This window comes from Neodiprion virginianus, chromosome 2 (genome assembly GCF_021901495.1).
Source record: "Neodiprion virginianus isolate iyNeoVirg1 chromosome 2, iyNeoVirg1.1, whole genome shotgun sequence".
Classification (NCBI taxonomy): domain Eukaryota; kingdom Metazoa; phylum Arthropoda; class Insecta; order Hymenoptera; family Diprionidae; genus Neodiprion; species Neodiprion virginianus.
This window is the reverse complement of record NC_060878.1, coordinates 41785464-41808614: the sequence shown is the minus strand read 5'-3', so window position 1 is coordinate 41808614 and position 23151 is coordinate 41785464. Positions and strand designations below refer to the sequence as shown.

Below are 23151 nucleotides of genomic sequence, written 5' to 3'. Positions count from 1 at the left end.
ACGTTTACGGCACCGTATCGAGTCGGCGTTACGTCTAATTAGGGAGGCTGATGTTTTACGAATCCTGCACGCCGATAAAGCGTATTCGGCCTGCAGCAACGAAATGCTGAGCACCCGGAGAGGGAGAGAGAAGCGCGCCTTTATCGCCGGGTATAAAACTTGCAGTATTTGTTGCCACCCCCGCACCGTTCATAAAATAATAAAATTCCGGTACAAACCTACAGAGCCATTACGCCCGACCGTCGACTCGCCAACCACCCCTAGCAAAATTACTCCGTCCCTTTGATTACCCCGCTCTGACGTAAAATCCACTCTACGTATAGGTGTAATTTAATGTACGTACATACGTGTGACCCGTGCGTTGATAAAAATTGTCGCAGCTGTAGAAGGATACATTTAGCGGTAAAAGAGTCGTTTTTTTCTTTCTCTTTCTTTTTTTTTTTTTTGTAAATTCATTTATAGAAGCACCGCACCCTCGTATTTTTCCCTCAATCTGATGTGACGCGCGTTGTGCCCTTCGATTTCTGATCGAATAGTGAGAAAAAATTGTAACAATATTGGAACGTAACTGACGTCGGGCTTTATTTGAAAGCGAAATATGATTTAATGTTGGGATCCTAATTTATTACACATTTTTTCAACAGTCCCGAGCAGCCTTTGTGTTCTGAATAAAATTAAGCCTTATAGCTACAGCTTGGGGTTGCAAGGAAATAATTGCGTTGAATGAAAGTTGAAAGAAAGGCTTGGGTGCTTTCGTTTCAACGTTATTTAAAAATTTAATTCCCGGAAAAATTGCCGACTTCTCTTTAATTCACCTGTCTCGAGAGGCAGAGAGGAAGAGAGAGAGAGAGAGAAAGTTTTACGAGTTTCCAACTGTCATAGTATACATGACAGGTACTGATACATTTTTAACCCTAATTGGTCGTTCCGGATGAACTTCACCCCAAACATTTTTCAAACACCTCACAGAGTTCAGGAATACACTTTCATAGTCTTTTTTCTCGCAATCAATAGTATAAAAAAAAATTATTTTTTTCCATTTCATCTTAACTTTTTCGATGTTTTACAATACTTGAACAATCAATTTTTCACCCAATGTGAGAGTTATGCGATTCTACCGAGGTGTGACCAATTAAGGTTAAAACATTGGCAATATTTCTCGGGCTAAATTTCCAAATACATATTCATACATTCCGTAAGTATTCCAGTCTTTTATCCGCGATATTAATTATCGACTTATCGACCCTGCGATCAATCAATGCCTAAATTCCGTGGATCTCGCAGGTTCGGGGCCGGTTTTTGTTTCACGGTAGTCTACGCGGCTCTGCTGACGAAGACGAATCGCATATCGAGGATATTCGACTCCGGCAAGAAGACCGCGAAACGGCCCTCCTTCATCTCGCCGAAGTCGCAGCTCATCATTTGCTCCGGTCTTATGAGCGTCCAGGTCCTCGTGAACGGGGTCTGGATGATAATCGACCCCGCGAGAGCCATGCACCACTATCCAACCAGGGACGACAACCTCCTAGTTTGCAACAGCTACATAGACGCGAGCTACATGATCGCCTTCACCTATCCCATAATCCTGATCGTTGTCTGTACGGTTTACGCCGTTCTAACACGAAAAATACCGGCGTACTTCAACGAGAGCAAACACATCGGTGAGAGCCGCTCAATCTTACGTACCTGCCGATTGCTCATTTTTTTCCTCTCTCTCCCCGCAGGCTTCACGATGTACACAACCTGCGTGATTTGGCTGGCCTTTGTTCCTCTCTACTTTGGTACCGGAAACCACGTGGCTCTCCGGATCACCTCGATGTCGGTGACCATAAGTCTCTCGGCCTCGGTGACGATAGCTTGCCTCTTCAGCCCCAAGGTTAGACGATAGTCTTACGATCGGACCCGATGAGTATTTTTAAATTTAGGTACTCGTGTCGCGAGCTCTCGTCTTTAAAACGCCCAATTCCCGTCCATCCAGCTCTACATCATCCTCATTCGGCCGGACAGGAACGTGCGGCAAAGCATGATGCCAACCAGGTACAGCACAGCCAAAAACTCCGCCGTAACGGGGACCAACGCATCCAGCGTTATGGCTGCCGTCACGCTGACAGCTGCCACTTGCGACCAGAATAAGGCCGTCAAGAGGCACGTGACGACGACCATCGATTGCTCGACGCAAAGCGAATGTAACGTATCGTCATTATTATTGTTATAATTGTAACGCTTACGCCGAGTCCGCGCTAGGGATGACAATATGGCGTCGGAAGAGGGGATCAGCTGATCGTCAAATACGTGTTTCACGCCAACACCAAGGCGCGGAGAAGTTCGCGCAACCTGATATGACCTTGTTTTATCGTCCGGGGAGAAATATACGACGAGGGATGAGTTTTATAATTAAATATCACCTATTGTACGTTATATCGATGAAGGAGAATTTTCGTATGTGTGTAAAAGTTAGCGATTACCCCGATTCTGGGTGATTGTAATTACTTGCAGCCTGAAAAACATCCTGCATATTTTACAGAGAAACTTTTCACCATTTTAAACCTGTAATTGATTGAAACCCAGGCAGACTCTGATCCTCGGTTAAAAGTATCAGCCTTTACACGAACACGGGAGTCAGCTTGTTTCAAAATCGGGCGCTGTAATTGTACAAGTGATCGATATCTGTGGTGCGTACCTCCGCACACACACACGCGCACACGTTCGTATCTCAGATCTCAGCGGGATTTACATATCACTTTAACTCATCGCGCCAAACGCACGAGGCGCGATATGCAAATGGATCATGGATCTTCTCGGAGCTTTGGTTTCCGCGAGATGTGCGGGATGAAAATGTTTAATTAGAATCTACGCCTCTTAACTTTTTTTTCACCCTTATCTCCGCCCCGCGCTGAACATGCTATATATTCGCAGCTTCGTACTTAACTCTTGAGCTTTTGCGACCCTGCAGCACAGTAAGCGCGGAAGGTACTTAACATTGCCTTCACTTGATTTGTTTTTTTTTTTTTTTTTTTATTTTTCCACCGTCAATATCCTCTTTCTCCACTCCTCTTCTCGTCGTTTCCTTTCACCACTCGTCTCTCGACACGCAAGGCTCTTCAGCGACGAATCTCTACCACCGAGTACAAGACACGTTTGGACGTCGGAAACTCTTGAGCTTAATTTTTGAAAAACTTTTTCGCGCCGCATGCAGCGTATATCCTTACCTTACCGCGATTGAGAGCTCTAAGCCTCTTCTTCCCCGATACAGGTCACGAGATGGAGGTGATGAAAGAGGATCGCATAAATGGCAAAGTTCAACCGAGCTTCGTCTCCCGCTCCACGCAGACCCAATCATCGCCATCGGGGGATCAGGAATCGGCAAGCACAACAAGCAGCGCCGCGGCCGCGGCTAGGGAATTAATCTGCGCCATAACTCCGAAGGAAATTATAGGTAAAGATCAGTCGCGGACGCCGACGGTTAAACAGATCCAGAACAACGTCAGGATAGGAAACGGACCGGTCAGCCAAAAGGACGACCCCTTATAGCAGGAAACGACGATTATTACGAGGTCGGCGACCGCCGCGGTTCTCCAGGTCGACATGAAGCCCATATCGAAGACGCCGGTGGTCGTATAGCTCAATAACTTGATTAAATTAATTATACAATTACACAATAAATCGATCAACGTTTATGATATTGTAATATGTAAGATAATATTTCCCCACGTGTTGCTTAATGTTATATCCCTGCGTAACTTCCTGCAGCGCAGCCCAAGCGAGGGTCGTAAAGTTTGATGAGCGGGAAGTTATCGATAGTCGTCTGTTATTATAGATAATAATGTATTCGGAGAATCCAGGATCACGTGATGATAATACAATTATATTTCCTTACGGGGTGTAGGAGAAGTTCTCTCAAACCGTCAGAGGTATAGTTCAAAGAGACGAATATTTGCAATTCGGAGCGGGAAACAGGGAAAGCAATTCATCCTTTTTCTATGTTAATGATTACAGGATCGGATCTAGTTGAAGGAAGTGTATGATCTGTGATTGCTATAATGTTTACAGTGAAAAATCGGTCGAAATGAAAGGAAGGAATCGGTGTTCGAGTGCGAGTGAATGGATTTTAAATAAATAATACAATGTTGCGTAAATGCCGTTTCTTCGATTCTGGAACGTGAATGAAACGTAATGTATATACATAGGCATACAATATAAAAATATGTAACGGTGAGAACGACGCGGAGTTTAGGCTTAATAAACTAATATTACACACATACGTATAACATATGCATAAATAAAAATGTTGTCACGATAATCTATAATTATAAAAATCAAGGAAACATTATCGAATACATGATAAAAGAAAGTAAAGTATAAAATTATATGAACCGTTGAATATAGTCTAATCGTTTGTTCTATATCTGCGGTAATTCCGTATACTATATAAATATATATATAGTATATTATATAATACCAGCTACATATTGGTATATGAAAATTCAAAATTTATATATTTCAATTGTATATAATAATAGGTATATGAAAACGTGCACAAATTATATAAGTGTTACGCTCAAGATATGTTATATCAATGTTTTGTGTAATTTATTGTACATAAGACGCGTACATTTAATATTTATAATACAATTAATATACATATACGCGTAAACAAAAAATACGTAGCAAAGACGGCCAAAGTACATAAGCATATATACGTATAATCTGATATTATATGATATTATTATTAGATATGACATCAACTGTTCATTTTTGTATGTTATTAAATATGTAACGGTATAGTGTATGTACATATACGATATATTGTTATGCGTAAGGTTCCCATTGGAGAAGAAAGACAACAAGGAATTAAAATATAAATTATGAGATGATTGCACGCACCGCGGTCGGTTTTTTTACGTGAAAGTTGATATATTGCGTTACGGTAGTGTAATTTTTATGTAAATACATATATACGTAATAGTTGTAATACAAAAATTTCCGTATCCTTTTTCACCTCTGAACGCGTGTCATTGATATTTGTGCAACTCGCAAGTTAAGTATTTGAATTATTGTCTTGAAAAATTTAATCCTTCGACGTGTTTATTCGTGCTTTGTAACATAATTGAAACAATTCATGAAAACTGGGAAAATTGAATTCACAGTTTTTGATATTATCCTTTTCTTTCCGTCTCGCAAAAAAATGTCAAAATTTAAAGCAAATTTGAAGCACCGATAAATAAAAATATACACTCACTGGGTTGATTATAACGAAAAGCGGGAAAACTCGTTGGTAATAAATACGCACTACTTAAATACTGTACTGTTACAGATAGTATTAAGAAATAGAAATTATATAGGAATAAATTTAATCCGGTTAATCTTACGACAATTCTGTTTTTATTTTCACTCATTTATGTGATAATATTTCTGCAGACTATAGGAATTGCAATCGGTAGACGTATTTAACTATACGCGAGGTATCGTTAATATATTGTTCGAGAGCTCGGAAAAGTGAACGATCGTAAGAATTGTGCAGTTGAATAAAATTTATACAGTTTCTCTATTTTACGTTTAAGAAAAACGAATATTCTTCTTCGTATCATTCTAACTAAAACCGGTTTATTAACGAATAACGCAACACGTGCAATCCAAGTCACTTTTAACTATTCAACTAGTTGACATATTGGCCCCAGCTTTAATTCCGGTATAACCACGAATGTTATTGAATTAATTACACCTGAATTCTACGCCGTTCTTATAAATTCATATTCAGCTCTCGATATAATTTCTATACAAATATATTTGTAATAAAGCATAGAGATTGAAGATTAATAATGATATAATATATACGTATGAATGTAGAGGGTAGAAATAGTTTTATAACACAATAGCAACAGTAAAAACAATATTCATAATAATTATAATAATAATAATAATATATTAAACAATGTGTGCATATATATATATATATATATATATATATAACACAGTATCAGTAATGTATATACGATATACAGCTGTTGTAATAATTATGTATTGTTATATTCAAGATACATTATTTTACACACGACACATACACAGTATAATTTATGTTACATTACACGTATAATATGCGATTGCACCAGCAAGTCACAAAACCGAGCTCCGATGCCCGAGGATGAAAAAAAATCCGTTCTTATCGCACTTCAAATATCGCAGCTAGATCTAATTATTATTGCGTATTATTTTCGTTATTATTCGTATACCGTCAGATGTTGGAGAAACAATGCCTACGATTAATCGCAGTATTCGGATGATGTTCGAAGAATTCGAAAAAACGACGAGAAATATACGGAGATTAGAAACGAATTTAGAGATCAGAGGTCTCTTCGGCAGGCTCTGAGCATAGATGAGCCCGATGCCCCCAGCCTGATGTCACTAGTCGTGTTAATCAAACATTACTTAATTAAATACGAAGACACCTCTCAGATTTTAGATTCTTCAATCTTGTCACTGGCACACACTCTTTAATTAGTGACCTGGAAATTAAAAGAGAAAAATACCACGTATACACTGCATTACATATATATATATATATACATATATATATATATATATATAGTATGATAAGAATAGGCGTCCAGTATTTCAATGATTGACTAAATTAGCCAATATCATGTGGTTTAAGATGCACGTACCATAATATATGTATACGCGTGTGTACGAGGTGACCGACGATTATCGTCCCATAGACCATCAAAGTCAGGGAAATCTGAAATTCACGAGGGATATATCGATGGCCGATAGGACGATGATCCTCGGTCACCATGTACATGTACTCGATACAATACGACATATAGATATGCATATAATCCTGTTATTTTTATTCAGGCAAATCGCCGTATTGCGTATATTACGCAAGTTGTACAGTCGATCGTTTTACAATCGGGCGTGTAGCGTAATTTAATCGTGTGATTATAATAATAAAAGATATAGGATAATTTTTGGGGATTAATAAAAGTAATAACAATATAATTACGAATAATTGAATGACCTGTAAATAATATAATCGGCAATCATGCGTTCGCGTATTATAATACATATATAAAATACGTAGGAATGATATCTGCGTACGTAGATTTAACGATATTCAGACATCGTATTGTAATTGAAATGATATATAGAAAATGTGAGTGTAATATAGGTGTTAAGCCGGAAATAGAAGACGATAAAGGTGGAGATGAAAAGATCGTAAGATGCAACGCAGAAACAATGTCAAAAACCCTGTGAGCGAAGGCTTTCTTGCGGGTTGTGGATATTATTTTAAATACGCACGAGGCTAAATAATATTACAATATTATACATAAATATATATATATATATATATACGTACGTCATTCGATTATGCAGATTAAACAATGAAAATTATAAAATAAAAAATGATAATATAAGACAAAAAAAGAAAAAAAAAACACGAGAAAATCGAAATATATACATGATATATCTCTAACACAATTGTCTAAAATTTATGCGGCAATAATTTAATTAACATCAAGCGATTTCCTACATAGACTATATAGAAAAAGAAGATAAACTTTGTTTCATGTAAATCAGTTTTATTCCAGACAACATTACAACGGTATTCAGACTAGCTAACAATTTTATCACTTATTATGTGTGTTTATTCGTTTTATTTCTTTCCAATCTTTTCTTTTTTTTCTCTTCTTTTTTCCTACGAAGACGTGATCAAGTAATATCTTACCACTGAGAAAGAATCTGAACATTACGAATATTCTCATATTCGTTTGGAATTTTAAAAATCGGCAGTGACGTCGGCTGTTCATTACGCGTGGGTTCGAAAAAAAAAAATCCCCTAATTTCGCGGAAGCAAAACACGTTTGTACAGACGTTTACTTAAAGGCTCTAACTTCATTTTTACGACATCTTTTATAAAAATTTAACTGAAGGTTGAAAATAGTTGCAGCAAGTTGTACATCGGAGGTAGAAGGCATAGATACTGTGAGTGAATGAGTGAAATCGAAGAAAAAAGATTCCTGTTGATCGGGTGAAACGGACATGATTTCTAACAGTAGTTTAATATCATTCGCAAGCAAAAGAAGCAAGCCTTAGTTCGTAGAAATAATGATTGATTAACGCTAAGATTAAGAAATAAATTATACAGTAAATATTTGCACGAAGAGCACAAGCCATAAAGAAAACAATCTAGCTAAAGCTTGTAAATTTTCTATCGTGATTGCCGACGTCATCGTCGAAAATCAAAATCAGTCGATTGAAAAAAAAACACATTCATATATTTCAAAAATAAAAAAATAATAAAAAAAAAAAAAAACCAATCAATTATATTGAATAGAAGAAATCATTTGAATTGTTCGAATTTTTGGTTCAGTCAATCTGTCTGGAAACCAAACACAAAAATGGTACGTACAAGCATTGCAAAACAAATAGCACATATTCGCACTGTTCAACATTGGCGAATTGTTTAAATTCTTCTCATTATTCCTACATTCACATAAGTATACATTTCTTTTTATTTTTTTGTTTTTCTATTTCAATCTAGGCGACAATAGAAAGACAAGCGAGTAACGTACGTTCACGAAAAGCAAAGTGAAAGAAGTGCCTACGTAGTGATAGAAATATATAAAGAAATTGTATGAGCATACATACATATACATAGGTATAATATATACCCTGAATTATTGCGGTATAGAATTACTACAATTATTTCTTTATTATCGTTATTTTTGTCTATTTTTGTAGGGATGAATCCCTCGCCGCGAAAACAAGAACAATTGAATTTGAACCAATTGCAAGACAAAACAACACAACTGGATTTACATCATTCATTTTGCAAAGATTTCAGCATGCACTGTGTTATTTTTATATGAACATATGTTTTGTTGTATACTAAAAGGTACATATTTTATGGTTTTTCTTTTTTTTATAAGATGGAAAATCATATAATATTATCCATTCATTCGGTAAGTAACAAAATGATATATATCAGTATATGGAAATAGTAACTAATGTTGTAATTTAATAATTATGTTTATGCAGCATTTGGTATTAATGATACAAATGATAAATGTATCGCGAAGGATTACATCTCGAGATAGAAATTCTGTGATCGATATCGAACTGTTTCTGTTTCTTTCATTTTTTTTTTTTTTTTTTTTGTAATACATATCCTTCCGAATTAGCATCCTCTTGTAACTGGCTCTTGTCTATAAAACTAAAATCGAAACAAATCAGTGGATTTTAATATCTGTCTGACATAACACTGTGACTTTTATAATACATATTATATTATTTTACTATGATTACGTATTTTCAAGTTTTCCTATTTACTAAATACTTTGTTTATCTCCTTCTGCAATACTTAATGTATGGCTGATGATTCGATCTCGAAAAACATCGCGGGATAGAAACCGAAATAAGTAAAACTGATTAGTATATTTTATATCAAATTTTGGCAACATCTTCCCCTCAGTTTTGCTTATATTCACTTCTACTTTTACTTTTCACCAGGTTTTACATACATCGCGTAGTTGATTAAAATTATCTCGTTGAATATCTTGAATTAAATATTTATGTATCCGTTAATTAGCACCATTCGAATATATTAAGATAGTTAAAAAACAAAAAAACAAAAATGGTTCGACGAAACGTTAATAACATCACTGAACCACAAGATGTTGAAGAATAATCTTGTACTTTTATATTCTATAATTTTATAAAACGTCGCGGGGTAAAACAAGTGAGAGTAATAAATGTACTTTATAAATCTAGGTAACTGGCGATACCAAAAATTGAAGATAAAATCAATCCTTTAAAAATTTGAATCCAATTCACGACTGCAAACAACCTTACTAAAGTTAAAACTTTTTCCGTATTTTCAACTTTCTCTTTCATTTCTTCGTTTAACAACGGCTTTTTTTAGTATAAACATAATAACATGGCTCATAGTGATACCATATTTATATATATTATATTAGTCGTGCTTTTTCTGTAACTTGTGAAGTAGTGACTACGGTTTAATAATGAAAATCCTGAACCAGCAGTTCATTTTACATATTTAATAATATATACAACTTACGTCTCTTAAATATCGACGTGCAAAATCCGAGCCAACGTAATAATTGGCATTGTAAAATACAATTACGTTCTATTATACTCTTAAAGATCCCTGATTTCATTATTTTCATCACACTTTAGACAACGTAATAACACAGATCCCTCGGTCATTCTACTTCAGAACTTATTCAATTATTTTACGACACTCAGGGTGGCCGCTTGATTGTTTTTTTCTCAAAAATTACTTTGTCTCTTTTCCGCAGTGTTGCGCAAAGTGTAGGCATCGTTTTAAAAGTCTCACTTATTGACTGTCAAGGAGATCACAACGCATCAATTTTCCAAAAAAAAAAAAAAAAACAGAGGTGTTAAGTCACGATTTCAATGAAAACAAGAAACGACAAATTAAATTATGTTTGCTGACCACAGCAAAACAAAGTACGCGACAATAGTTACAAATCACAGCCAACTTATTTGTATTTTTTTATTTTCGATATGTGAACATGACATAATCCCAAGACTTGAAAACAGTTTCCTGATAAAAGTTCTCGATTCTCCCAGAGAAGTGGCCACCCTGAAATCACTTCATCCTGTGCATACGAATATTCGTTAATTTCAGTCAATAGAAACTTACACGTATGACATTTTTTTCTTCGTAGAAATATCGAGAGTATCACCGATCCGTGGATAAGAAGTAGGCCTCAAGAGATCTGCACTTATCCGTTTGTTACTTACTTTAAGTCTTCCAGAACTTACCACTGCCTCGAATACCTTTTGGTTTTTGTTGTTTCTTTTTCGTATCTGGTGGAACAGGCACGGCTTCTCGGCTCGTTTCGCTTCCTCCCGATCCAGATTCGATCCCGCCACCAGCGACATCTGCCTCCTGGACAACCCCGCGTACTGTATGAGCTGTGATTGATTTTCTTACGGCTTGGATCTGCAAGAGGAAGATTTTTGATCAGACTTAAAAGCTGAGAAAGGCGGGACTTGTGAAATGAGTGAATAAACGTGCTAGCGCTGGAATTCCAAATACACGAGCAGGTTTGGCTTAAGGGATTGTGCCAATTGACTTACCTCCTGCTTAAGTTTTTCTTGGTGTTGAGTTGCCTTTTGTTTTTCACTGTTGGCCCTAAGCACCTGCTGCTCAATGCAGTTCAGTACCGTGTCGCAGGCCTCACCCCAGGCAGTCAAGATTTCTGCAACGGCGCCGGTATCACCGGGTCTGACATCCCGACCTAGTCCAGCATAGTCAACTTCTAGCTGTGAATTCTTCTGATCCAATTTACCATGGATAATATCGGCGTAAACAGCCTCGATTATCAGATCCTCCAGGTCTCTGACATTCTTCAAGTCAAGCTCTTCTAGCAGAACGGAGTAAGGTATGCACTTTGATTTCGTGGCTAGTGTGACTATCGTCAAATGCTGGAGCTTCTTTTTCTGAACGGGTGTGAGGTGGAACAGTTTATCTTTGTTCGCCAAGTACTGCTTGTACGTGCCATAGGCGAAGAGGTTCAATGTGTTCCAATACTCGGAGTACGGTCCGTTCTCCAATTCTTTTATGTTCGGCATATCCAGCAGCTCCCCGAAAACATTTACTCCAGGTGCTTCAACGGCCTGCTTTATCAGCTCCACCGCTGCCGCGCCTTTAGCAGTTTTAGCCAGAAGGACAAACTGCTCCAAGGGGTTGTTGGTGGATGTTTTTTCAGTTACACTCGCACCCGTCATCGCTAATCTGAAAAAAAGGAATCTTCGATTGATTTCTGATAATTAATGGTATTGGGTAAATGCGAAAGTCGATAGCGGCATCGTGAAAAATCATTTCGATTCAAGTAAGGAGTCAGTGAGGTCACAATCTCACCAGACTAACTACGCTAACCTCGAATTCGGCTGCCCGAAGAACGCCAAGCCTAACGACGAACACAAATTAACGTACGAAATAATCAATATCACTTGTGCAATTCTATGCTAGCCAATTCCCAGGAATATCACCGCTTATCAACTCGTTTCTCGCCTACAAAAACGATTTTATGCGCACGTATTGCTTTACCCCTTTGACGGATTTTCATTTGTCATTTGAAACACAACCACTAAGCCCACAGCCGTTAACTGGCAATAAAGGCGAAAACACTGGGCGAAAACAACTCGTGTCAGCATGTATTCTGTAATTCCGGCATGGCTAGCTAACATACCGACAGAAATGGTAAGTGCTTCTATGTGCGTAAATTACGAACAAAAACGGAAATAACGGAGATCCTAAGCGTTTGTTTATATGAAAAAATTCGCAAACTCCGATGACTATTTACTTTTCCAATATCCACAAGTCCGTTATTATTACCGATCGCGATTTTTCTATTGAGTTCTTACCAACGATCGGTAAGACAGGAAATTTCTTAATCCTGACCGTAAATAGTGTAAATACCTCTGCCGTTCCCGACATACTCTGTTCGGGTTTTCTCCGCGCGTCGTTCTGGCGACTGATTCACGTTATTCAGATTTCACGTGTGCTCCGTACCTCGACCCGAGCGAGTGCAGCCGACTCACAAGTCTACTCCATTATTTATTTGACGAAAAAGTGGGGATTGGGGACCGATTGTCCGCACTGTGGTTTCCCTCTGACAAGTATCACGCTGCATGATTTTATTTTTCACTCATTTTCTATTCTTCACGAGTAATTACCCACGAGCTTGTGTGAAAAATAAATAAATAGCTGAATGAAAATGTTGTGCGAGAGTGACAGCATATTCGTGAAATATTATTAACGTATCAACATCACGGATATAAATCCGAATGTGACAGGAGGTGTCTCTTCGTCTGTTTCAAAATGCCGAAATTAATTGAGTTTGAGGAATGCCTACGGGATACGCCAAAATTTCGGTGAGAACAATCAATTTTTACAGCGAATCGTGGACACCCAACCTTGACAGATTTTACTTTCGTGTACAGAGATTCCATATGCGTCGCCTGTAATTCATTCGCAAAACGAAAACGAAAGAGAAAGAAACGTATTATAATCATCATAGTAAACAGTTTAGAAATTCACCCACGGATTTATGCACGTCACATATTTAATATCCTTCTCACACATACGTACGTATATCTATACGTATGCCGTAGGTAAAGCATTACGTGTTCACGCACGTAAAAATGTTCGGCTTAACCTCTCTTTGTCGAAAACTGAATTTATATTTGTACATTCGTTCGTTTCTGTCTACGCGTTACCTTAGACAAAATATCCTTTGTCTCTACGACGTATTTACGCTGTGTTATCGCTTCTGAAATTTATTTCGACACTCAATGTGGAAGAATCGCTCATCCATTGTTAATGAGAATGAATAAAACAAACAAACCCACTACCTTTTACACCTATGTAGAAAACAGCTAATCTGTTGTCGATACAATTTTATCCTCCTCTCCCTCCAAACAAATGTTTGAAAAAATTGTCAGGTTGTTGCTATGTTATTTGTTCCAGATCACGCATCGAGGAAGAAGAAAGCAATGTAGAGCAGCTAGAACAAAAATTAGAAAAGGTACGCAAGTGCCGATTCGATTGTCCATTTTGTCGAATTAAAACTTCCTTTTATCCTTTATTAAGCATTTGAGAATAAAACATCGTATTGAAGTTGGTAATGTTATCATAACGATTCATGCTGACGAAAAACCATTATTTCATGGTTTTGGAATTGTCTGAAATTCAGTTAACGGTAATAAAACAAAACACGCTCGTATTTCGAATTTTTAGTTCCTGAAAAATCATTGTAAAATTAAAAAAATACTGATTTCTTCCCCAATATTTCGTTACAATAACGTTACTAACTTCAACCTTGTAATAAAACACGTTCTCTCTGTTTTAAATCAAACCTAACTGATGTATTGTAAAAAAAGCTCTGAGGTACTATTCAACCCATTTTGTGACCTGTGAATATTTATACAGGATATCCTGTTGTTATCTTTAAAAGTTGTTTCTGCATTACATTACTTGTCCAGTTCTGTTAACGTTCAATTGAAAATATACAGCGTTTGAATCATTCAACAATACACTTTCATAAAGTTATAAGCTTTTGCTGAAAATTATTTAATTATATTATCTTATCTTTGCCCAGTAAAACCAGTGAACCGTAGTACATGGTGCATTGAAATTAACTTTGCGGTTTGCATACGTTGTGTAATCAAATGTGGTGGTTGAACATGTACTAAAAACAATTTGTCTTAAATTTTTTGACAAATGCACGATTATGCTAATTACGGATGGTTATGATATTGCAGGTGTTAAAAAATTGCAGCATGATGATCGACGCGGGAAAGAATTATGTCGGGCAACAGAGGTTTGTTCAAATTTTCACGGATTCAAAATTATATTTTAATGCTATTTGAAATATTCTATTTAAACAAATAAAAAAAAAAAAATACCTTCATCTATCTTTGTACCGTAAGATTAGTCATTTCTTAGACTAAATCACATCAGGAAGACCAGAGGATAATTTACATGCTTCTGTTACCATTTCATGAGTCATACCACGAAAGTTTGTACAGTATATAATTGACCTTCAACAATAGTGTACAGATTTCTTCTATTTGATTATCACCTGATTCTCACTTGAACTGCGGGTGGTTAGAAAAGTTGATGAGTCAAAGTACAGCCTTGGAATAAATTCTTCAGTCGACGCGCAGTGCTTCTGAAACATTAAAATTCAGTTAAATTTTAGAGAGTGATTGTTTACCCATAATGATACCTGAAAAATCTGTTAATTCAAAACTTTAATTTAAAAGAATGTTTATGGTTTCACTCATACTGTTTTCTTACTTATCAAGACTTACAGTGAAATAATTATGGTTACATTACTTGGTTCAATAATATAACAAAGTTCAAAGAAGTTTGAACCAATCATTTTATACTCTAAAACCTCCGGGGCTTTGTGATTTTTCCAGAATATGATAAACTAATTCCCTTTTCATTAGATCTTCAAACGGAGGAAAGAAAAAATTAATTGATACCCAACTTGAACTTTTTTCCTGTGAATTCTTCAGTCCATTCAACAATGGTATTATTACATTAATGAACTTTCCTCTTTCAGCTTGTTTGCAAATAGTTTGTGGGAGTTGTCAACGTACTTCGGCAATGATCCAGAAGTCATGGCGTTCTTGAACAAACTTATCCATGCCCTACAAGAAATGAATAAATTTCATACCATCTTACTTGACCAAGCGTCGAGAACTGTCGTCAAAGATCTGAATTCTTTTATAAAAAGGTATCCTACTTGAAATTTTTGTCAGATTCACGCACGATCGGCATGTAATGAGATATTTATTTTCCTCTTTACTAATAAAATTTATCATGCAGTCAATAAAAATAAAAATTTCTTGCTAGCAAATTCATCTTACATGGTTATCTATTTACGTGACTGTATAATTCAATTTTACACCACATGTTTACACATTGAACAAGGAACACGTTACGCACGACAATCGATCAATGCATGCAACATGTCAACTGTTGCGTTATAAGTACATGATTTTCTTCTTTTCTTGACTATGTTTATCTATCCTTGCTCACATACGTGTGCTATTAAATTGGTAATGACATCAGCACCTAAAAGAAATAAGTACTTTGAATTTGGTGTATGCTTTATAAATAAACATCTAGTTATCTACGGTATCGGAATTAAAAGCTCTAATCATAGGCTGATAATTGATAAGGATAAGTGAATTGTTACAAGTGCTATGGCTAAAGGCTCGATTTTTGTTTGTTTAGAGTGGATTTAATATATTTACAATGCGTTACTAAGTTCAGAGTATCAGATAAATTAGTCGGATGTTCTTGACACGCCTAAATCTAAACTAATATCAGTAAAATTATTTGAATAAATCAATTTTAATTGAACCTGGCATGAAAAAAAAATTCAAATTAAGAGAACAAATAAATCTTTTTTTTGTCAATTTTCGCAGTGATATAAAAGAAGTGAAAGACTCTCGTCACCACTTTGAAAAAATCTCGTCAGACCTCGACATTGCTTTGAACAAGAATTCGCAAGTACCGAAAAACCGTCCTGTTGAATGCGAAGAGACTTCCAATTTACTCTCTGCGACACGATCATGTTTCCGACATACTGCTTTGGATTACGTCCACGTTCTGACTATGCTTCAGGCCCGCAAAAGGCACGAGATACTGGGTACTCTTTTGAGCTACATGCACGCATGTTTCACATATTATCACCAAGGAAGTGACTTGGCCCAAGATCTAGATCCTTTCCTCAAGGGATTGGGCGATGGCATACTGAAAATGAGAGGCGACACGGCGAAGCTTGAAAAAGAGATGGAAAACCGACATACATACGTTACAAATCGTGATTTGGTCCCATCGCCAACACCCGGTAGCCCAAAAATGGAAGGATACTTGTTCAAAAGGACCAGCAACGCCTTTAAAACTTGGAATAGACGATGGTTTTGCCTCAAAGATCATCAGCTGGTTTACAGAAAGCGTACTGGCGAAGATGACTACACAATAATGGAAGAAGACTTGAGACTTTGTTCTGTAAAACCAGTTGTCGATAGCGATAGGAGGAATTGCTTCGAAGTTCTGAGCCCAACAAAGTAAGTAGCCATTTTTATTATACGTGAAGCAAGAAGGTTTGCGTTTTTCATATCCCAATTGTCCAACACGAACAAACAATGACGTCATGCTCTGTGTCTCAGAAGCCACATATTGCAAGCAGACAGCGAAGAAATGTACCTGGCTTGGGTGGCTGCCATGCAGCAAGGTATAGGTGCTGCGATACAACGTGGCACAGTCAATGGTCCGAACCAAAATACTCTCACACCTCATACTCGAACCTCCAAAGGTCCGACAAGGCCACCACCGAAACCCAAATCAAGGTAAACAGCTGTGCTTAAGACGGTTGTAGAAAACAATTCCATTGGTTTCAGTGCCGAATTTTTATTCTTGAACTAACATGTAACGAAGTATGTATATTTGCATTTCAGAGTGTGGGAGCAGCTACTGAAAATTCCAGGTAACGACAGTTGCTGCGATTGCGGTGGAATAAATCCGAGGTGGGCGAGCATCAACCTAGGGATAACGCTCTGCATCGGTAAGTCAGAATTATCAAACTTATCAAGATCTAGGTAATAAACTTTCTATCCTAAAGTCAAACTTACGATTGCTTATGAATTTTTAGAATGCTCGGGCGTGCACAGAAGCCTCGGGGTGCATCATAGCAAAGTTAGGTCATTGACATTAGATGATTGGGAACCGGAAATATTGAAAGTTATGGCAGAGTTGGGTAATACAGTTGTAAACAATATTTACGAGGCTCTACCAATACCAGCTGACATCGTAAAGGCAGAGCCAAAATGTAGCGGGTAAGTCAAGCAAAAAACGCAAATTGTATAATAAATGATTTTAATATTAAACATTCACGTGATTTTTTAATATCTCATTAACATATTGCAGGGCTGTTCGAGAGGCCTGGATCAAGGCAAAGTACATAGAACGGAGATTCGTCAAGCCATTGGCCTACTTAAAGTCACAAGAGTATCGTACTAGCCGTGAAATGATGCCGTTCCGGAAGTGGAGTGTCAGAAAATTGCGGCGTAGGCCACGAAGCCGTGATAAAACTGATGGCCAACGACATGCCAAAGAGACGACGCTCTTGTCAGTGGAAGAAAAGCACCATTCGATGAGCTCAGAGGATGGCGAGGTAACTTCGATAGAGAGCGTAAACTATGTGGGAAGATGCCGTAAAGTAGCTGATCGGAATTCTTTAAGTTCGGAAGACAGTCCCAATTTAGACTGTAGAAATCAGTCGACGTTGTATGGAAAAATATTACCGAAATCCAAAATCGATTTGGAGCCTAAAGAAGTTGAGGAGCGGAGCGATGAAAATGATTTTAAAATAAGTGGAGGAGAAGAGACAGAGTCGAATAGTCTTAGCATTTCTGGCGCTGACTGTAATCTGAAGAGTACCTTATCTGACAAAAGTTCAAATTCGTCAACTTCGGATATGGTGAATGAGATTCGCGAAGGCAAAGAAGAAGCTAGTGACGTTTTAATGTTTGGATGTGATTTACCCAAACCCACAATCGAGGGTTGCTTAGAGCTAAGCTCTGACCAGGACTCGACCGCAGGCGAGGACGAAGAATTTGCGGACGAAGAAGACATTGAGAATCTTCATCCAGAAATGCTGCTGTACAAAGCGGCTACTGCTCATAATCTTCCTGTAATGAGCGCTGCTTTGGCATCTGGTGCGGATAAATTGTGGACTAACGTTAATGACAAGGGACGTAGCGCCCTACATCAAGCAATTATTAGTGTAAGTCTATTTGCCAAGGCAAAAACAGCTTCAGTGATAAAACATGTAAAGTCAATATTTCTCAAAATTACTAGCTATTAGTGAACACAAATTGCAAACTTGAATGGTTACTTCCTGAATATTAAAGCCAATTTTATTACAGGGCTCTGTCATGTCTTGTGAATATTTATTACTTAACGGCGTTAGAATCAACTGTCAAGATTCAGAGGGAAAGACGCCGTTACATTTAGCTACTGAGCTAGGTAAGTAACATTGAAATAATAAGATTTCAATCTTCTTTGGCCATATTTTTATACTGCGATAATTATTCTTTTTACTATCCTCAGGTCACACGGCGCAAGTTTGCCTGCTATTAAAACATCGGGCGAATCAACACATCCAAGACGGAAGTGGCGTGGAGCCACTCTCGATTGCTGTAAAAGAAGCTAATGCCGACATTGTCACGTTGTAAGTGCGGGAGATATTTCAGCTGCATTTACCAAAGCCCAATGACAACTCACGGAGACCTTGTCAGATTTCGAAGAGCTTCTTGTTCTTCGAAAAACAAAAAGTACTTGTAAATAGTGTTCAAATTGAATGCATGTATTTCTGCAGATTACGGCTGGGGCGGTTAAACGAGGAAATGAAGGATTCGGACACGGGAGTGACGGGCGACGAAACGTTCAACGACGTTGTACGAGATTTCAGCCAGCTCGCTTGCTCTCATCCAGAACGACTTCAACGCCGTAACGATAATAGCAACTGGTCAAGCGCTTTGGATTGACCGTCAGACGAGTACAAAAATAGCCCCGTATGTGTTTACCTTAATTTCTGAGAGCAGGTTGACAATATATCCTCTGCTTCGATCACCATATTCCCGACCTTACGGATTCGGCATATAATTGCCATTGTGCCGCGGGAAGCGCGAAGGTATAAAGATCAGCTTTACGCAACGATGCAGGTGGCGAAGGCACGGATTTCTCCGTATTTGAAGGAGAAATCTTCCACGAAAGAAAAGTGCATTACTTTCGTCGCCCTGCCTGCTTGCGCTGTGTACATCTGCCATACATCTAGAAACCAAGGTTTGCATCTAATCTGCAGAGCGGTTGTACAGTAGGGACATGTTAACTCTTACACCAGCGAGCATGACATTAGCAACTTAATTAATTTGATCACTTTGTAATATTAGACGTTATTACCTTTAAAGCTGTAGTGAAACGCATGCATACACGTACGAGAATACATAATCGTTGAAGAGGTAATTTCACAGATCATCCGAATCACTCTTCGTGTACAGGTATTGGTATAATTTTTAGTTCATTAGGATATCTTTTGTAACAAGTCACACTCTTGGTGCCAGCTGCGTATTGTAAAAATACGCTATTTCTAGGTACTTTATTAAAGCTGTAATAAATAACGGAGAGAATTGGGGATCTCGAAACCGGCAGTGCGAAATCTATATAGACCAAGAAACAAAATAACATATTAATAAAAGGAAATTAAATTACGTGAATCAAACTAAAGATGGATTGTCGGAGTATTATTTGAATCATGATACATAAAGAAACGTGGAAAGACGTATGAAATTTGAAATTAAAAAATAAAGACGAAATTAGGTAAAAATTCGAAGCGTAAATATAAATTTTTCTACAAATTTTTACGAGATTTACGTTCGTTTAATATGTATAATCAAATCTGCTTGCAGAAAAATCTTGTTGCCAAATTTTTACTATAGATATATACGTAATATTTATAAACAATATAATATACCTGTATATGTATATATTTGTCTATATACATATATATTTGTAAACAAAATACAGATCTGAAAATTTTGCTAGTTCATTACAGTGTACATAATATGCCGGGTCGTATTCGTGAGAGAATTATCCGTGTACCATAATAGATTCCATAGAACACAGATAAATATACGCAAACGACCTACTATCGAACATCGAAATCCACGCAATCATCATAGTGACGTATGTATGTCATAAATTGGCGCGACAGGAACCAGCGTTATTCTCCGCGAATATGATCGACTCATGACCGTATACTTTGTTGTTAATGGGTATTGAATTGTTTTGTGATTAAAATTAGAATTTAAGGATTATTAACTTTTGCCTATCGAGCCGTGAAACGATCGTGTACAGTATTCTAAGACGACATGCTACTGTTGATGTACAGAAAATTACGTCAAAAAAAAAAGTAAAAGAAAAGACTTGCTAAACCTGTTATCAAAGTTTTATAAAACTTACTTTGTCAGTCAAGTTGTTGTTATTATTATTATTATTATTATTATATATCGATGGCTTTATTTGTCATAGCGGTGGCATCAGGGTGTACCTATATTCGTAGATTTACTTAGAAGAGAGAAAAAGGAAACACTTCCAAAAGTTAGGCTTATATCCAGCCGTAGCAAAAAAAACGTAGGAAGAAATATTAATTAAGTTTCGATGTTATAACCATAGGGTGTATACATATCTATGAAATTTTCGCACTCTGCATATATTTTTATACGCTAGGCAAATTTTTTTCTTGTTACACAAATATTCATTGTGATCAGTCAAATATTTGTTATAAAACTAGCTGTCCAGTGTTTTAGAGCTTTGTCTTTTTCTTTTCTCGTCGTTCTTCGACACCGCTCCACAGCTTCGTGTCAATATTTTTTGAAATAATATTATTCACAAATTCGAGGTTGTAAAATTTGAACGATGTTATTTCCCTTTTACTTTACTATAACAGTTTGCCAACTGCAACATCACACTTTTCGAACATCCTAATCTGCAACGGATATTTTTTACAAATCTATAAATATTATTTTGATATCGATTTTACATTTGCTTATGATTATGGTTTTTTTCTTCTTTCATTGCGTCTTCCTCCGTAATCATACTCTGGTTAATTCTATCGATTAAACATTTTACCATTTGGCCTCTGCACGTGACGATCAGTTAAATAATTAGTACGTAACCGTATATATCTATAGATATTTGAGAAAAGTTTTTTCAAGGAAATATAACAGAAAAAAAATTATACACATTCCGTATTAGATATATATGTGCACATACATACCTATATATATATATATATATATTATATACTGGTGCTTCAACTTGTTATGAGGCAAATCGATGTTGTTATATTATATACACTATAATTTATAGCACGTCAAATTTTACATTTCGGAAATCACCTGTGCATGCACAGAATATATCTGTGTATCAGCATTCATACATACATAAATCCATGCAAACGGGAAAGAAATTGTTTATTTAAAATGTATATAAACAATGTTCTATAGTGCACGATATTTACGCCATATAAGATTGATTAAAACAAAAAATAAACGTGTATACGTTAATTTTACAATATGAATTAAAACAACGATGGATCTTTGCCGCCCATAAACCATATATCCATATCGTGCAAATATACATCCGGCATCATGCGAATCGAGGCAGTGTAATTGCTCCAGTTTCGATCGTGTATAATTATTATTAAACTGATATATCGAAAGAAATAATTGAAATATGTCGCCAAAGCTTTGATCTCTCGTACGGATTTTATTATTTATGAGATAAATCTATATAGAGTGTCCAAAGTGCATAGTTGTGCACGCACTTCGCACGCGTTAATTAACGCAATACAACATTTATGCGTACGTCGCATAATTCGTTGCACGCAATTTATAATATTCCTATTTATCGATTGCATCCGGTCTTGCGGATTGCGTCTATGGCTCGAATAACGTGGGCCCAAGACTTGCCGCGGAAGATGAATGGGTCAATATCCTATCAGCCGTGTCATTCATGCGTCAAAGAATCAATGCATGTGTGCACGTGCATCTACGCTTTATACTTTTAATCACAAATCACATGTGCCGGACGCCTTTTTATTTATTCACTTATTAACACTATTCACTTCTCGCGCGAACGATAAGCCAAATACTTCTGCAGTGCTGAGAATAATTGCAACTGTATATGGCGACATGGTCTGGAATTAAAAAAATTTGGAAATTCGTTTATCGTTAATTCGAATTTTAAAAAAGCGGATAATCAGAGGGAATCAAAATTGCCAATCACGCTGCAAAAAAAATAAGACTAGGACGAAAAATGCTAACGAAATTTTGCCAAGCTTATGCTGTTCTCTTGAAAATTGTTCTTGCTTCTTTGCCCGAGATATCATTCGGGGTTATTGATTCAGCCCTTGCCTGACACTTTCTCTTTCTCTTTCTTTTCTATAGCTAAGTTATGACAAGACTATAAACTATCGAGAAGTCGGTATTATCAGCATATTATACATATCGATTCCCAGGCGTATCTAGAGCATTGTAAAAGATTGACGTCATTCCCGATTGCTCATTGATTGCTTATTGAGCTTGGAACGAGATCACACAGATTGAATGATCGAAATTATAATTATCGTATAATAATAAAACGTGTTATTGCACATACCACCGATACTCGAGCCACATCATCGCGAAAATAACTCACAGATTCAAATCCTCCCCCCCTTTCATCCCATTTCTCTACCATTGTGAGAGAAATTTTTCTAGTCCAGCATAATTCCGAACGAACTTAAGGTCGGTAATTTTATGATTTAATTTGTGCAATGAAATCTCGAATTCTGTAACTTTACGGAATGTGAGTACAATCGTGACGTGTGAGAATACGCATGTTGATCAGAGATCGTTATAATCTTATCTGGTAATTTTTTTTCATTCTGTGCCTACAGAAAAATGGATCGGAACGGATAGAACGTACGTAAAACCGGAAATTCCGATCCTAACGTCACGTCATTTACAAAAAGC

At 36.8% G+C, this 23151-nt stretch overlaps 3 protein-coding genes across 12 annotated transcripts in view; 2 read left to right on the top strand and 1 right to left on the bottom strand.

Moving 5' to 3' along the window:
- Positions 1-4420, top strand: part of LOC124297571 (metabotropic glutamate receptor 2-like) — an 81536-nt gene extending 77116 nt beyond the window's left edge. Inside the window, exons 13-16 of the mRNA XM_046748739.1 lie at positions 1285-1661; positions 1725-1876; positions 1979-2186; positions 3254-4420. Coding sequence (XP_046604695.1) covers positions 1285-1661; positions 1725-1876; positions 1979-2186; positions 3254-3531 — 1015 coding nt within the window. The 3' untranslated portion in view covers positions 3532-4420. The remainder of the gene's footprint in view (positions 1-1284; positions 1662-1724; positions 1877-1978; positions 2187-3253) is intronic.
- Positions 4421-5949: 1529 nt separating this feature from the next.
- On the bottom strand, positions 5950-15192 carry LOC124296931 (COP9 signalosome complex subunit 7b). 9 transcript variants are annotated; one of them, XM_046747385.1, is made up of 5 exons: positions 15051-15192; positions 14637-14726; positions 13408-13559; positions 11128-11785; positions 9221-10990 (listed from the first exon to the last, which is right to left on the bottom strand). In XM_046747385.1, exons 4-5 carry the CDS (start codon positions 11776-11778, stop codon positions 10790-10792), a joined length of 852 nt encoding a protein of 283 aa, XP_046603341.1. In that variant the 5' UTR covers positions 11779-11785; positions 13408-13559; positions 14637-14726; positions 15051-15192; the 3' UTR covers positions 9221-10789. The 9 variants fall into 9 exon arrangements, with proteins under 9 accessions (XP_046603336.1, XP_046603338.1, XP_046603335.1 ...); XM_046747380.1 differs by lacking the exons at positions 13408-13559; positions 14637-14726; positions 15051-15192 and adding exons at positions 5950-6503; positions 12101-12236 and having other exon boundaries at positions 10810-10990; XM_046747382.1 differs by lacking the exons at positions 13408-13559; positions 14637-14726; positions 15051-15192 and adding exons at positions 5950-6503; positions 12101-12236 and having other exon boundaries at positions 10825-10990.
- On the top strand, positions 12545-21883 carry LOC124296930 (arf-GAP with coiled-coil, ANK repeat and PH domain-containing protein 2). 2 transcript variants are annotated; one of them, XM_046747376.1, is made up of 12 exons: positions 12545-12927; positions 13523-13580; positions 14317-14375; positions 15126-15299; positions 15997-16641; positions 16744-16923; positions 17032-17138; positions 17226-17409; positions 17501-18359; positions 18502-18601; positions 18686-18806; positions 18954-21883. In XM_046747376.1, the coding sequence occupies exons 1-12, from the start codon at positions 12875-12877 to the stop codon at positions 19120-19122; spliced, it is 2709 nt and encodes a 902-aa protein (XP_046603332.1). In that variant the 5' UTR covers positions 12545-12874; the 3' UTR covers positions 19123-21883. The 2 variants fall into 2 exon arrangements, with proteins under 2 accessions (XP_046603332.1, XP_046603333.1); XM_046747377.1 differs by lacking the exon at positions 12545-12927 and adding an exon at positions 13119-13140.
- Positions 21884-23151: the final 1268 nt, after the last annotated feature.